This window comes from Cygnus atratus, chromosome 2 (genome assembly GCF_013377495.2).
Source record: "Cygnus atratus isolate AKBS03 ecotype Queensland, Australia chromosome 2, CAtr_DNAZoo_HiC_assembly, whole genome shotgun sequence".
Taxonomy (NCBI): domain Eukaryota; kingdom Metazoa; phylum Chordata; class Aves; order Anseriformes; family Anatidae; genus Cygnus; species Cygnus atratus.
Genome location: NC_066363.1, coordinates 778,077 through 793,899, shown reverse-complemented (window position 1 = coordinate 793,899; position 15,823 = coordinate 778,077). Strand labels below are relative to the sequence as shown.

The following is a 15,823-nucleotide window of genomic DNA, read 5'->3' as shown; positions in this document are numbered from 1 at the left end:
AGTGTGACAAGTCCTCGTGTGTTACCGCTGCAGTGGCGAACCCATGTCATAACTCTACACTAGAAGTCACTGGGTGAGTGAGGGAACATTATTTACATTAGAACTAGAACTTTTACATTAGAAGTTACTAGGTGAGTGAGGGAACATCAAGAGCTGCAGCCTGTGGTAGGAGTAAACAGTGCGCATGGACAAGGGCCAGTTCTGTGGGACTGACGGGAGCGTTGGGAAGTGGTCGAGTCACCATCCCTGGAGGTCTTTAAAAGACGTTTAGATGTAGAGCTTAGTGATATGGTTTAGCGGGGGACTGGTTAGCGTTAGGCCAGAGGTTGGACTCGGAGGTCTCTTCCAACCTAGGGGATTCTGGGATTCTGTTTCACGAGGTGACTGTTCACAAGCCCTGGGCAGCACAGGGGACAGACGCTGCTCCTTGCGGCTCTCACTAAGATCACTGAGGTGAGACCCTGAGGCGAGACCAAGCGCAGACGAACCCCTCCCGCCCGCCCCAGCACCGCCGGGCGAGCGCCTGAGGGCCGCAGGCTCCAGCCGTTGCCGTGGCAACAGGCCCCGCCCCCCCCGGGCCTCGCGCTCCCCGCTGCCGGAGGCGAGGGGGGCCGGCTCACATCCTGGCGCGGCGGCGGAAGAGACGGCGCGCCCGGCGGGCGGCGCCCCGGAAGCGCCTCGCGGGGGCTCCTGGGAGTTGTAGTCCTGGCGCGGCGGCGGACCGGCGCCAGAGAGTTGGCGGCGAGGAGGAGGAGGAGGAGGTCGGTGGCGGGGAGCGGGGCCGCGCCGCTCCCACCGGCGGGACCGGGACGGGCGGGGCGGGGGAGGGGCCGCCCACCGGGATCCGAGGCCCGGGGAGGGGAGAGGAGGGAGGGGGCCGGGCCCGCGGCCTGCGGCGGGGAAGGAGCGGGGGGATGGCTGCCAGGCGGGGCCGCCGCCGGGGCCCGGCGGGGCCGAGCGGGGGCGAGGGGGGGCACCGGAGGGGGCCGAGAGGGGCGCGGAGCCCACCGGGGGGGCAGCCTCGGCCCCGGGGGGCCCGGCCCGAGGAGGGGGCGGCGGGGCCGGGCCGGGGGGCGAGGGGGGCGCCGGCCTGGGGGGCCCTGAGGGGCCCTGAGGGGGCGGCCCCGGCCTCGGGGGGAGCCGGCCCGGCCCCAGAGGGGTCCCCGGGGGGGGCCCGCGGGAGCCCGGCTCCTTTTGTCCCCTCCCCGGGGGTTGAGCCCCGCGCAGCCCGGACGTCTCCGGTCCCGGCGCGGGGCTGCTGTGGGGCAAGGCTGGCGGCGCCCCTCGGTCCGGTGCCCCGTGCCCTCCGGGTCACGGCGGTGTCACGCGTGGGACCGTTCTTCTCCACGGGCCTCGCGAGGGCGGCGGGGCTGCCCGGGTAGCCCCCGAGGGAAGCCCGGCCGCTAATGCTTTATTGGTCCCCTTTGCAGCAGCAGGAACCCCGCAGGATAGGACTGGTAAAGAGAGATTTCTTGCACACCTCCCGTGCTCCTTTGGCCCGAGTAGCGGAAAGCCAAACTGCCTCGCTTTGCGTGGATCCCCACGTAGGTGACCCTTGAAAGTGAACGATACGTAAGGCAATGTAACTTCTCCTTTGTTCTCATGACAAAGCACTTGGGGCAATACCTCTCTACGTGCTGCTGGAACGTCAGGAGGTGATAACCAGAAGTTCCGTGACACTCACTGTGTGGTGGACGTGGTTTCTCCTCATACATGTGTGTAGCAGTTCTCAAGTGGATCAAAGAAACCCAACAAAGACCTAATTCCCGGGCCTTTGAGATTTTATCTAGGTTTCCAGTGCCACATTCACTGGGTTCATGCCCTGCCTTTGCAGTAGGGGCGTTAAGTCTGTTACTACGAAGCTTTTAGTGTCTCTTATGCCCCTGGGTTTCTAGTACTTTGCCAAGCATGAGGTGTAGAGGCAGTCTGCCTTCTGATAGTGTCATTGCACGTGGTTGATTCTCATCCCAAATGTACCATTATCTCGTCCGTAAGAGTCCCGTGTCATCATGTTCCTCTTCTTCATAAATCCAGTGTCCTTTAATGCCCACATCTGCCACCTCTCCTGGGGCCTAACAAAATGTATTTCGAACCTTCCAAAGGCTCCCTCTTTCAATGATGCTCATGCGTCCCCTTCGTGTCAGTGCATGGCGAAGCAGCTGCCGTAGTTGGACACCTCTTTTTGGTGTCAGGGTCATCGGCGGCATCAAAAAGCTGGGATTTCCACCTGGCTGCTGGCTCTGCTAAAACTGGTGGTTCCTCATGTGAGATCCCCCGAGTTCGGATCCAGCAGATCTGGTCCTGAGTAATCTAGGGATGACGCTGTGGTCTCTTCATAACTAATGCCCTAAATCTAAGCTTATCTGTCCAAGCTCTTCTCTCTCTGCTTTGACCATGTTCCTTCAAGATGTGCAAGCTCTAGGTACTTGAACTTCGTACAATTTAAAAGGCATCTCCCATCTGAAAGAGCCGGGTTCTGTTCCTGGACCTCGCCTGGACTGTTTCATCTCTCCATGCCTTTATTCTCCTCCACATCCTGTCCCCGCTCCCATCCGGGCTGACTCCAGCTCTTTGAGACTTGAGGCTGTTCATGGTTGCCCACTAATTGTCCCCATCTCAACTGGAGATCTGCTGCTTGTCAGTGGGGCTCTCAGTTGTTAGTCTTGTAAGCTCATCCGTGTAGGGTTTTATGGTATTTTTTTTCTCAGTTTTGAAGAGAAAAGACCACTTTCTTCAACTTTATCTTGTGCTTATTTTTGGAAGTGCCACTCTGCCCGCCCTGGTGTAGGTGAGATGTTCTTCATTCTCCTTTCCACTGATCTGTGCTCCGTAGATGAGACTTGCTCTTTCTCTGAATGTTACATTGGTCTACGAGAGCGTTCCGGGATAGTTTCCCTGTGTTCTTTGGAATGGGCTTAGTCTGCTTGCAGGCAAATGGCTTCCCCAGTTTTGTCATGCTTAGAAATTTGGGAGGAAGATGTTGCCTTTACCTCTGTGACTGAGACCCAGGAGTATATTGTGGTGTTCATCATACTTGTGGTTGTCTTTCTCCAATGACTTCAGAGTGTTTGAAGACTTGCTCTTCTGTGTTGGAACAATTTTGGACTCGATTTATCAGGAATACTATTGGCTTTAAGACGGTTTGTACCCAGTCTGAGATGGTCCGTGCGTGAAGGGGATGCCAGGCTGGTATGTGGCTGCTCTTCACACTCGTAGTTTGCATTCTCCTGTACCGTTGATGGTTGGACGCTTCAGCCTTGAGAATCTTGCTCAACTGCCACAGCAGAGCTTTCTAACTGACCAGTGCAGCCAGTTGTTTGCACTAAGGCTGTTTTCTTCAGCCACCTTGATAATTACTACAGCATGTATGACTTTTAACTTTTAAACAGGCCAAATAACTGTGTTTTTGATTCAGCCATTGGAAAAGGCAAAGCGTAGACGTGTCAGCAAAAGCCGGTTTGGTTTCGTGTGCCTGTAGGGAGCTGACTTGCTGGAGGAGGCGTCCTGTCCGCATAGCGGTGTTCTGAAAGCCGTGCCATTTTAGGCCTCGTTTGCTGTCACTGAAGGAAACACTAATTTTGTCATTAGCTTCACTGAAGGCAAAGGCAAATCACGTGAAAGCATAATACTTGTAGGCAACGAGTTGTGTACACAGGAATAGCCGTTAGTATGGGGAGTTAATGTTAGCTCTGCGTAAATAAGGACCCTCACCAATCTGACCTGTTCGTTAATGAGAATTAACGAGGATTTTTTAACATTCTCTGTTAACGAGAATGCCTAAAATGCATTCAATATTGGGCATGCCAGATGCAAAAACCCCAAACCAAGTTGATTGTTTTCATTTTTCTCTTATTTAAGTAAAGTAATTTTAATAAGAAAACAAAATAGAAAATGTAATGTAATTGCAGTAACGAAGATTACCAAAAGTGCGCGTCTCTGTCTTTGCTTGTTTCGCTTTAAGGAAAGAAGAAATGACGGCCGTGGTCTCCCTGTCTGTGGCGTTCAGACTTAAAAAGGTTTAAGAAACTGTGCCTAAGCCAGTATCATCGAGCAGACAAAAGCATTTCCAAAACCTACAACCTGCCCTTTGGGTGTAGAGCAGCCAGTTACAACAGGATAGCAAGTAGTACGTGATTCAAATGAGACAGACAGGATAGAAACACCAAGGTGAAATTTGTTGGGGACTATCGGCTTTGTTTTGTGCTCAAGACAGCTACTTTCACAAGTTCGAAGCGCTTTAAACATCTCAAAGGAAAGATTAATTCTAACTTCCTGTTCCTTTTTGCTACTCTTGCTTTCCTAGGAATCATCGCTTTCTGCCGTGATGGAGATGTTCTCATTGAATTCCCTTAAAGGTAAGCGCCTGAGACAATCTTACAATTGAACAATTTTTTTTTCTTTGTTTAGAGATTTAACACTATGGCAGACTCCTCAAGAAAATTACTTTCTAAAGAAACAGTACTGTCCTTCTCTCTGCTGGATAAACGCGAGGTTTGTCCTGCATATGTCTTTGTCGGGCTTCCTTCTCAGCGCCTTAGGGACAGAAAAGGAAGTAGATGTGAATTTACCTGGGCTAGGAATAGGTGTGTAACATACGATGCTGAATTTTGGTTGTGACAGGCTTTTTCTCTGAGGGGAGCCCAGCGTGCACAGCTTTCAGCTTGCTTCGTGTGTAGCTTGTAACAGTTGTAACAACAACACTTGTTGTTGTGGCCAACCTAACTGAATTCTGCCCTGGTTAGTGTAGCGCATGGGTAAGTGTTGCCCTAAGCCTGGGGCAGGCCAACCAAGTATTAGAGAATTTCAGGTAGAGGACAGATTCTGGAAAGGGGAAGGACCTGTTGTGCTACCCAGTAAACAACGACGTAGACCTGGGGGAAGAAAGCTAAATAGGGAACTGTTTAGCTCTCAGTAAGGGCTTTTTTTTGCCTTCTTAATTTTATCCTCCTACTCATAGCTGCATCCTTTTGTACCAATTCAGCGAGTGATTTCTCCCTAGTGTTTGCATACTTTAAATATTTGTCAACTGTTATCATGTCCTTATTTTCCTGTCATTGCTTTGCCAACCTCTTCATTTATTTTTTTTTTAAATTTCTTCATTCACTGGCTGTTTTTGTTTGTTTGTTTTGTTTTCCTTTGTTGTTCTTTTCTGAATTCTGTTACTTGGCCTTAAAATAAGGAGCATAGCATGGAATAAAATACTCCAGATATGGCCGATCCAGTGACGGATCGCTGCCTCCCGTCTCGGGGAAGTAATGCTTCTGCTTTAGCTCTTGGGGAACACGAGTGTACCAGCCGTTCTTGTAACGCTGCCATGCTAATCAAGTGAGTCACCAGTGTTTGTGGGTTCCATATTTAAAACAAAAATTCCCATAATGCTCGATATATCCAGGGTGTTAATTAGGTATGAAGTAATTTTAGTTGGAATTAAAAAGCCTCTGACCTGTCAAATAAAGCGTGACCTGGGTTGGAGCCTGAGAGAGGAGGAACTTTCCTGAGAGGGCTAGTGGTTTGTCATGGCCAGGCTGGGTTTGGGACTCTGGATGCTGTAACGCTTCTGCTCTGGGGGAAAAGGAAGCCTTTAAAATAACATGGTTTGTTAATGCGCTTCTGCACGGTGCTGCAGCCTTTGCAAAGGCTTGGCTAGAGAAGATGAATTAACCACAGCTCATCGAAGTGAGCCTGAACTGGCAAAGCCTGGGAGGATGGCTTTAAGTGATGACTTATATGCTGTTTAACTCTCATCTCTGCAAAATAAAGGTACTTGGATTGAATTTACGCAATCTGTGACTTCTGGAATTTTTTAATAAATTGAGTCTTAGTTATTTTTTCTGTGCTCACAAGATAAGTTTTGTATCACTCACGGTGACAAACCACTAGCCCTGCTCGTGTCTAACTTTCCATGTACCACCACACTGTCTTTCAGCATCTCCCAGGTTTCTCCTTCCCACTGACTGTGTGTTTCCAAGATTTTCCCAGACATGTGCTTTATTTATGTTTTCTTTTGCTTGTTTTGATTTTAATCATTGTGTTTTCCAGCCATGGTTTATCTCTATAGGGCTCTTGTTCTTTTTATTTTTTTTGTGTGCCTCTTCAAGATAAAGTTTTGTGTTTGCTTTTACAAACTGTACACAGACAAATCACTAGCAAACTCACAGAGGTTCTGAGATGTATATTAGAAAAGGCAAATTTGTATAGTAAGATTTTTTTTCAAACGTTCATGTATGTATGCTCTTCCAAAGATATACCTCTTTATACAGGATTTTGTGTGATAACATTCCACTTCTTGAACCTCTTCTTGAGGGGTACAAGCTTTGTAGAGCTTGTGTCAAGTTATGTTAGTCCTTTTGTGGTTTACTGGGGATTTCTTTCTCTGATTTAAAAAAAAAAAATCTTTTTTTCATCATGATATTTAAACAACTATTCATGTGAAATTTTTGGCTTACACACAAAATATTCACTGAGTAATAAGGCATTTAACATAGCAAGGATGCCCTGCTGTAAATAAGCGCACAACCTAATGGTGTGTAGATGTATGTTGCAGCCAGGGATGATAAGATGTATATACAAACTTTATATATAAATAAGTTGGACTTTTTTAAATATAAAAAGGCATAAAGTGCCCTAAGTCACTCGTACAGAACCGAACAGCAGGGTCTGCTTCCAGGAGGGGAAAGTGTGTGAGAAGAGAAAGGCACTGCGGTCTTGCCATGTAACTGACTCAAAAGTTTTGGTGTTTATCTCCGATGTTAGAAAATGATATGCTGCAAGCAGGCTTCATTTTTAGTAACAAACACACCTGGACACAAATTGCACAACCTGCACGTGAGTGAGGGTGCAGGCGGGGTGCTTGTGTGGATGAAAACAAGTGAGAAACCCCTGTGACTTTCAGGCTCCGGGGCAGTTTCTGAATTTCCACTTCTCAATTATTCTGGTTTTATGAAGGCAATCGGAAAGATTGCTTTGCCTGTTGCCAGAAGCGTGTGCAGGAGGGAAACCGAGGGTAGCCAGAATCGCAGCCGGAGCTGCTGAACTTTGTGTGGAGCAGCTCAGGAGCGGCTCGTGAGGAGGGATGGATGGCTGCGCGTGTCGGCAGAGCCATCGCCAGGCACAGCCATCGCCAGGCGCTCGGACCTCGGAGCCAATGCCTCATCCCCAAGTTTCTCGGGGTGTGTGTGAAGACATCTTTTTTTTTTTTTTTTTTTTTTTTTTAAGGATATCTCCAAAACGTTTCTGAGCCCCTTTGAGGCGACCTGCGTGCGTCTGGCGCGAAGGATCTTTGAAGCAAACGGCTTCGTGCTCGGCAGGAGCCGGGACACGGCCAGCCGCTCCCTGCGAGGAGCCGGTTGGGTTTTTTGTCCTTTTTTCCCCCACTTTTCCCTCTTTTTTTTTTTTTTTTTTTTTTTTCCCTCAGCGCCGGGTCCTCCCCGCCTGAGGTGCCTTGGGGGGGCGCTGTGGCGGGGAGGCGGCGCCCGGGGCCCGGCCCGGCCCGGCCCGGCCCAGCCGCTGCCTCTGCCCCGAGACCGGCACCGGGCGGCCTCAAGATGGCGGCGCTGGGTCTGCTGCTGCAGGCGGCGGCGGGCTGCGGCTCGGCCGGGCCGCTGCGCCTCTGCCGCCGCTACCGCGGGGCTCGGGGGCTTTGCAGCCGCCTGCCGGCGCCCGAGAGCTCCGAGGAGGCCCGGCAGCAGGAGGAGGAGGAGCCGCAGCCGGCGGCGGGCGGCGAGGGGGAGGACGCCGCCATGGGGATGGGTGAGGCGGGGGCGGCGGGGAGCAGCGGGCAGGGCAAGGACGGGGAACCGGGCTGCACCGGGCCGGGTTAAAGCGAGCTGAACGGGGCCGAGCCGAGCTGAACCGGGCTGAGCCGCACGCAGCGGAAGGGAGGAGCGAGCCCCGCTGCCCGGTGCTGGGAGGAGGCGGCGGCGGCGTGTGCGCGCCCACGTCCCTCCCGCCCCCCTCCTGCAGCCGGGCCGAGCCGAGCCGGGCCGCGCCGCCGGGCCGGGCCCTCGCGGCGAGCACCGAGGGGGGGGGGCAGCGGCCACCGGCGGGGAGCGGCGCGGCCTGCGGGGCCCCGGCCCGGGCCGGGATGCGCGGCAAGGGAGAGGAGCCGGGAGGCTGCGGCGGGGTCTGCACGCACGGCTGCGCCGCCGCCGCCGCAGGTACCGGGGCCGGGGGGGTTGGAGGCGGCCGGGGCCGGGCCCTTTGTGGCGGCCGCGCCCTTTGTTGGCGGCCGGGCAGAGCCGGGGCTGCCCGCGGGGCCTCTCAAGGTCGCGGCTCCGGAGCCGGGCCCGGCCGGGGGGCACCCGCCGGGGCTCCCGGAGCGCCCCCGGGGTTCGAGGGGGCCGCGGGGCCGCGATCCGCGTGCAAAAGGGCCCGGCCCCGCACGGCCCCGCACCGCCAGCTTCAGAGGGGAACCCTCGCTCCTCTTTAACGCGCGCCCGTGTTCACGCGTGGGCTCTGACGCCTCGTGTGGGCACTCGCATCCCTGAGGTGACCGAGCGCGAAGCGCTGCCGGCCGGCGGGGGTGCGAGCGGCTTTGTGCCGGGCCCGCTGCTTGTGGGGTGCCACCGGTGTTCAAATCACGGCTCTGCCCCCACTGCCGCCTCCTGGGCTCTCATCTTCCCCTTGGGAAATCTGTTTATCGTGCATTAAAGATGCTTTTTTTTTTTTTTCATTCCCTCCGTGTTCTGTGCTTCCCTCCCACCCCCAGCACTTACTAATTATTTATTCGTAATTGTCTCTCTGGTTCCTAAGTTCTTTGGGCTCTTAGTTCTTTTTTCCTTTCAGAAGCTTTGCCGAGCTTTATCCCGTGGTTCAGAGTCACTCTTCAAGTGTTGCGTTCAAGCTGTTTGATGAAGCAAATGAACTTATTTCTGAAGTAAATGCTAAAGCTCCCCAAGTTGTTTAATGGGCTCATTCAGGTGTTGCCTGAGAAAAGCAGAGAACCACGTTTTTTCCCCCTTTTGTGCTACAACGCTCAGCGCTCTTGCAGACATCCATTGTCAGGGGGTGCTTGAGGGCTTCATCCTGGGGTTTCATTTCACTCCTGCGGCTGCGGTGCGTTCTGTGAGGTCCCCTGGAACCCAGGGGCAGCACCGAGGGCGGATCTGCTGGGACCGGCCTCATCCTGCTGCTCTGCGCGCAGGTCGACCGCACGCAGCGTGCGTGGGGAGTTTGGAGATGGCAGAAGGTGCGCTCCAGATAAGCAAATAAAATGTCCCCAGGGTCCCGCTGCAGGTCTGCCCTGCCCGTAGGGCTGCAACTTGAACGTGCGGAAGTCATAAAAGTTATTTTAAAAGCTTTTAAAAGTGAGTGCTGTGCCTGCAAGTTGAAGTCTTGTTAGCTATCCCTGGTTGACTACTTTTGTTGCTAGCCCTGGGTACTCTTACCAATGTGGAAAAAGAAACTGGGATCTGAGGCCAGCTCTAAGCCTTGCAGTATTACATCGGTACTCGCATCAGGGTTCCCTTTGCTGGCCCAAACGTGGGATTTTGGAGCGGGATTTGTGATGAAGGTAGCTTCCCTGCCTGCTGTCAGGTCCGTGGCACTTCACTCTTTATTAAGACTTACGTGATCTTGACCTCTCTTTTAGCTCTAAGAAGCAATCTTTCTCTGCAGCTAACTAAATTTGCCATCTCCTAGTGTCACGGAAGGACCCAGGCTGGAGACCCTCGGGGTGCTGTGTGGCCGGATCCCCCTCTCGGAGCAGGGCCAGCCTGGCACGGCTCGGCCAGGGCTGCGTGCGGCCGAGTTCTGAGCCTGTCCCAGCGGGAGGCTGGCCCCTGGTGTGGTGACCAGTGTTAAATTAGTTCTTCTTTAGGCTAGAACCACACGTGGGTTTTTATTTCTATGCGTACTCGAAGGGAACCTTGGTCAGGGTCTGTAGATGATTTAAAAAAAGAAAAAGGTAATATTGTTTTGGTGTGCTCTCAGCTGGTGAAACCTTTTTTCTCTTGCCATTTCTCACTAGTAAAGTGTGCCTGGGCTAATTCCTTATGAAGTGGCTCTTTTGGAGCCCCAAGGCTTTCTTCTTCCCTGTGAATTTTTGACCTGTTAGGAGCATTCTTCACTGAGATGAATATATAAGCAGGAGCTTACGTCTTGGTGAGCGTTGCATTTAATACTTTGTCCTTGCTGCTCATTTGTTGCTTCTCCAGGGAAGAGAATTTCAGGGAAGACAGAAACTGTTAAAATTGATCCAGCGCTCCTCTGTCTTCCTTGAACAAGACCATGGGCCATTTTATTTGTGCTCTTGCTGTACCTGCTGGTGTCTTTACTTGGCAGACTTGGTGAGGTTAATAGGCTTAGCCACTACGCATAGGAGGGTTCTTTCTTTTTCTTTCAGAGTTGCTTGGAATTATCGTTGGCTTCCACAATCAAGTTAAGCTAAAGCACTCTGGCTCTGAGGAACAGGAATTAGTTACCTGGCTTCATTTGGCAAACCCACCGTGAGCTGTCTGTTATCTGAGACAGGCTTTTAATATTCCTTCGTGGTGTTGGAGCTGAGGTGTGGACACCATGCGTGGTTCTGGCTCGATTGGAATTGGGTGTGAAAATCAGCTTCTTTTTGTTGTTTTTCAGGGAGTATTAGTCTGTATTCCTTGCCTCGGCAGGGCTGTGACTTCCATTAGCATCGTTCCTACCCAAATATCCGTTCTCAGCAGTCAGAGAGCTCAGGCACTCTCTGGATGAGGGTGCCAAGAAATCCAATCTGTCGGGGAGGAAACATTCTGCAAATCCAGGGCTGTGGTTTCGGGTTGTTTCTTTAAAAACGATGAGCGAGGCATAGCTTCGTGCAAAATAAGATCCTTTCAGCTCTTGATTTCGGGATAAGAATGGACTGAGGGTGATCCATCAAGCCTTGGGGTTGCTGTTGATACGTCAGATGGCACTGCTGAATATGGCATTGTCAGCTGTGAAGAAGACATTGTGTCTCAGCTGGTAATTCAGAGCCTCAACTGCAAGCCACATCTCAGCTTTGTTACTTAGAGACCCTATTCTTCTTTGCTTGAGAATGGATTAAATATTTAGTCCTGACTGAGGAGTCACCTCTGAATCTGAGGAATTGGCTCGCCTTAGGTAAATGCATATCTTTTTTCCGGGCATTTAAAAAGAATGTACTTCTTGCCTCCATCTGCTCCGTATCACAGAATTCCTCGGGGTATTGCTTTTGAAAGGAGAAGCAACTAGGGGCCAAATAATACAGGCTGCTGCTAGAGGGATTTATTTATGTCTCCTTTATTAAATGAATTTAATAGGACATTTGGGAATTGGGCTACTATTCCTCCCTCCAAGCGTCCCAGCGGTGTGGGCTGGAATAAGCATGTAGAGGGCTAAAATTTTAGTCACTTTTTCCAGTTTTCGTGAACAGGTGGAAGTCTGATTGTAGCGGTGCTTGCTGTGCGGCCAGGTGGGTGCCTCGTGTTCGCTGTGCAATTGCAGAAAATTGGCTTGTGGTTCTTCGAGACTGAGACCCTTTTCGTGCTGCCCTGGCCAGTACTTGGAAGGTACAAGAGGAGTTCCTAACACAGAGTACTTCCTGCTCCATATCCCTGTGCGTTGTCCGAGGGGTTTGCACAGGTATTTGTGAGAAACAGCGGCCTGAGGGCTCTCTTATTATTCTTTATAACGGCGGTGCTGGGGCTGACTGTCACACCTGGGAGTGGTGGAAGGCCGGTGTGCGTTGCCCGCTATTTTCCCCGTCGGTACGGCCAAGGAGACGGAGCAGGTTCCAGGTTAGTTTTGATGCTGCCCCCGGGTAGCAGGTGGAAAAGTAACCCCGAACAGAGCCAGTTGCCAGTCAGGCAGCTGTCGGATTGCAGAGCAACCTGTCCTCAGACGATACCCAGCTCTCGGCATCCTTATCGCAAGGCACGGAGGTTGTGTTTCAGCATCACTCTGCGTGCTAAGGAACCCAAACTCCCGCAGTAGCTGGGCCGTTTGCCTTCTGGAAGCCGTTTCTCTGAGGTTCAGCTGGTTCTTCTGTGCTTCTGAGGAAGAACTTGCAAGCCTGGAGTCAGGAACTTCTTTTCTGAGCCCTGGGTCAGCACGCTGGCTTTTTGGTGCTGCCGTTGGAGAGGGCGAAGGGATCAACAACATGGTTTTTGCTCGACCTTACCCCAGGATCTCCAGCCTGACCTCCTGGTAACTTCCCTTTTCTCTTGAACGCAGCTTTGTGGCAGTGCCTCGCTATGCCCGCATTACAGGGCTCTTTACTTAAACGCTTCCTGCTTTGGAAGCAGTTGTTGTCTAGCTTCATAACAGCAACTCTGCAAGCAGAGATTTTAGGAGAATGCAACGGCAGCTCTCGGTGATGCTCCGAGTGCCGTGGACGGGCCGCTTCTCACTCCTCAATTTGGTAGCTCCATCAGGAATCCCCGATTCCAGCAGCACGGGCGGTTGTGTCGTGCTGACCCGATGGTCCTCGTGGGTCCCACAGCTCGGATGTTCTGTGGTTCTCTGACTCGTTGCTGATACCTGCCCTAATACCTCTAAAGAACCAGAAGCCTTCTGAAAAGTAGTCCCCGGCCCTAGGGGTGGTCTGCGAGGAGATATTAATGGAGTTCTGCCCGCCAGGGCAACGTTTGTTGGTGAGCTTGGCTTTGTGGGGTCAGGTTGTGGGGCTTTTTGGGGTCAGGTTGGCGTAGCTGGGCTTGCTGTTGCCGGGATGGGAGATCCCTTTCCCCTCTCCTGTCCCTTGTGCCTGTTTTGGGTGCCTGCAGGACTGTGCAGTTGGCCGGGTTACTTTGGGGACATTTGCCTCCTCGCATCCTGCCTCCTGCCGGGGCAGGTTCGTCTCCGAAGGCTGCGCAGGCAAACTCGTCTTCAGGGGCTTCTCTGAACAGTTGAGCACAAGATCACGTTCCCAACTTGTAACCCCCCAAAAGAAGGGACTAGAGATGAAGCAGGGATTCCCGAAGTGTTCTTCTGCGTTTTACGTTCACGACGAGCGGATCTAACGAGTCGCTTCGCGTGTTGTCGAGCCCCTCGGTTTAACCCCGAGGTGGCGTGCGTGGCTGAGGAGGCGGCTGCAAATATCAAAGTCTGTTCGAGATGGTTACTGCTCAGTTCGGTTTTGATACCGAAGGATGGCAAGCAGAGCCACTTTTTGCATTCACAGCGAGGAAATGGCACCAACTCCACGCGTTGATCTGGGCTTTGAGTTCTGTGCTAGGGTGTTTGCATTCCAGTTCAGTTGGGTGTATTTTGTCTGACAGTTTTTTTTTTGTTGATACCGTGTGTTTTCGGGGGGAAAACAACAGTCACAACGGTTTGGGAAGATTTTTTAGTGTTGCTGAATTAGGGTTAGCACTGAGTTAGACTGCCAATGCTGCAGTTTTAACTGGAAGTTTTAAATTCATGCTTTGAAAGGGGGGGAAAAGTAACGTCTGCGTTTCAGGAAAAGTATTGGTGATACAGTTAGGCATTTCGGAAATGCAGTATTGTCTTGTGTTTGGTGCTCAGGAGACTTTACACTCCTGTGTACCATTTTGCTGATACCTGGAGACATTGTGGGTGAACCTTTGAGCTTCTGCCTGCTTCCCTATCTGTAGCCTTAGAGACATTTACGCTCCCAGAGCTGCAGCGAAGCAGGTGTTAGGACATGTCTTTGAACAGGACTGCACAAGAATTGTAAGACATTTAGTTCTTCTGTTGTTTTTTTTTTTTTTCCAGATTCCAGAGACTTGTTGAAGGAATTTCCACAGCCTAAAAACTTGCTCAACAGCGTGATTGGACGAGCCCTGGGCATTTCTCATGCAAGGGACAAACTGGTATACATCCACACTAATGGGCCAAGAAAAAAGGTAATTCTCTTGTACCAGGCATTGGTGGTAGGTGGGTATGGTGTGAATGAGCCAGGAGCACTGCTAAACCCGGAAGTAACTTTTTAAATAGAGAAAGTTGTAGCACATAAAGTCCACATAAAAGTTGTATTATAATCTTTCAAACAAGATTTTCTCACTTCTTCCCGTTTCTCTATTTTCATGTGCTTTAACGGGTATGTAAATGTAGGTCCTGTCCACCTCCTTCTGTTTATGGAAGGGTGAATTTTTGTTCTTTTTGTCCTGTGACTGGTTTTCCTTAGCAGGAGGCCATGTAGTTTTGCTGTCGAATGTGTTGGGCTTTGTAACCTACTGCCTTAGAAAATGGTAATTAAGTGCTATATGTTAGACCTTAGGGCTACGTTTTGTTTCTGTATTCTAATAGAAAAATGCCTAAGAAAGCCTAAAATTGCAATAAGAACAGATGAATTTGTTTGGAATGGAGGGAGGCTTCTAGTACTACGTAAGGGCAAAATTAAATACAGAGGTGGTTGTTGTTAAATGGACCAGAGGAATTCCAGGCAAACATTTTGCCAGTCAGTTGGAGCTTGGATGTAAGACTCTCGCGTCCCAGTCTGTGCTATGAATTGAGCAGACGTTCTTAACTCATGGGTGCTCTGTGTTCAAGGGTTTGCCTCCTCCTGTTGTACAACCTCTGTGGCCCCAGGCCTCTCGCTCTGTCTCGAGCAGAAAGCCCTTTCCAGCTGAAGTTTAACTGTAACGTACGTTCCAGGAAAAGATTCAGTTCTGACGGATTAACATTTTCCAATAACATTCTGTCTTAAAACTTCCCAGACACTTTTCATTACCTCATCCTTTTTGAGCATACGCATGTTTTAGGCAATACATTACTAGTGGTTACTTTGGAATTCCTTCGTTATTTGTGTTTCTGCGTTACTTGCCTTTCCTCAAGCAGCAGTGCAGTTTCCTAGCTGTTGTTTAGGAATGCCATACCTAGTGCCTCATCATTTTTAGTCTGCGTGATCAGTTCAAATTCTTGCTAGCACTTACACAGATTGATGTCGTCCATAACTTCAGATTTCTTAGAAACAAACATACAACAAAACAATAGAAGAGCTCTTGTAGAAAACAAGGTGGGGAAAAAAAAACAAAACAAAAACACAACAGGAAGAAGTGTGGGGACAGGAGGACAGGTGAGACAAACTGGGGAAGTCTTGGCTGGAAGTGGACAAGACTTCTTTGTGAGCAGCAACTAACCCGGCCTTCACGAGACAACTTTTTTCTCCGCAGCTCTGTGTCTTTTCATGCAGAGTCCTTAGGCAAAATACGCAGCAATTTTCTGCAGGAAGATGAGATTCAGATGGCAGGCAGGCAGGCAGCCAGATGGAGGCTGTTGAAAAGTCAGGAGCCTTTTTTCTAGCCTTATAGGTGGGGTTTTCCCAGCGGACCTAAATGCCACCTTTCATCTTTGCTGCAGAAACAGGAGAGAATTCCTTAGGCATTTCCCTCCTTTGAGCCTTGCAGAAACTCAGCCACGGCATCTGCGGGGCCGGGAGTAGAGCGAGCTCTTCATTTGGAGCAGTTTTTACCAAAGGGCAGGGTTCAGCTCTCAGTGTTCTTTGCAGGTTTTTTCAGCTGCTTTGAACCAACTGTGCTGGTAGAAGAGGAGCTCTGGTGGTTCTGTTAGTTCCGTAACAGCTTGTGCCGGGCAGCACAAACTGCAGGCTGCTTCTCTTCTGCCCGAGGAGCGCGGTACCTGCCTGCGTAACCGCCGTGCAGGATGCTGCTAATTCAAACTAGGATAAGGAAGCAGAAAGATTTGCTCGCCGTTGCAACTGGAAATGTGTTGGAGAGTGCATGTTGCTTCTCTGGTGTGGTGTGCTGCAGTGCACACAGGAAGAGTTACTCTGAAACTGAATTGTTCTCGTAACAAGCCCTTGGCATTTGATTCCTTGGGGCTGACACACCGCAGCCTGCGAAGCTCCGGCCTGCGGTACGTGGCGCTGTGCTGGAAAGCAGCCTGCTTTCTGCGCCTGCCTCGG

General features: G+C 51.2%; 1 protein-coding gene across 3 annotated transcripts in view; it reads left to right on the top strand.

Moving 5' to 3' along the window:
- The first annotated feature begins 624 nt into the window (after nt 1-624).
- DHX30 (DExH-box helicase 30) overlaps nt 625-15,823 on the top strand; it is a 33,332-nt gene continuing 18,133 nt past the window's right edge. The window contains exons 1-3 of one of the 3 annotated variants that reach the window (XM_035554518.2): nt 625-761; nt 4,304-4,355; nt 13,672-13,802. In XM_035554518.2, the coding sequence (XP_035410411.1) occupies nt 4,325-4,355; nt 13,672-13,802 (162 nt within the window). In that variant the 5' untranslated portion in view covers nt 625-761; nt 4,304-4,324. Of the gene's footprint in view, nt 762-4,303; nt 4,356-7,525; nt 7,750-8,025; nt 8,157-13,671; nt 13,803-15,823 lie in introns of those variants that run through there. The other 2 variants (XM_035554516.2, XM_035554517.2) reach the window with 2 other exon arrangements.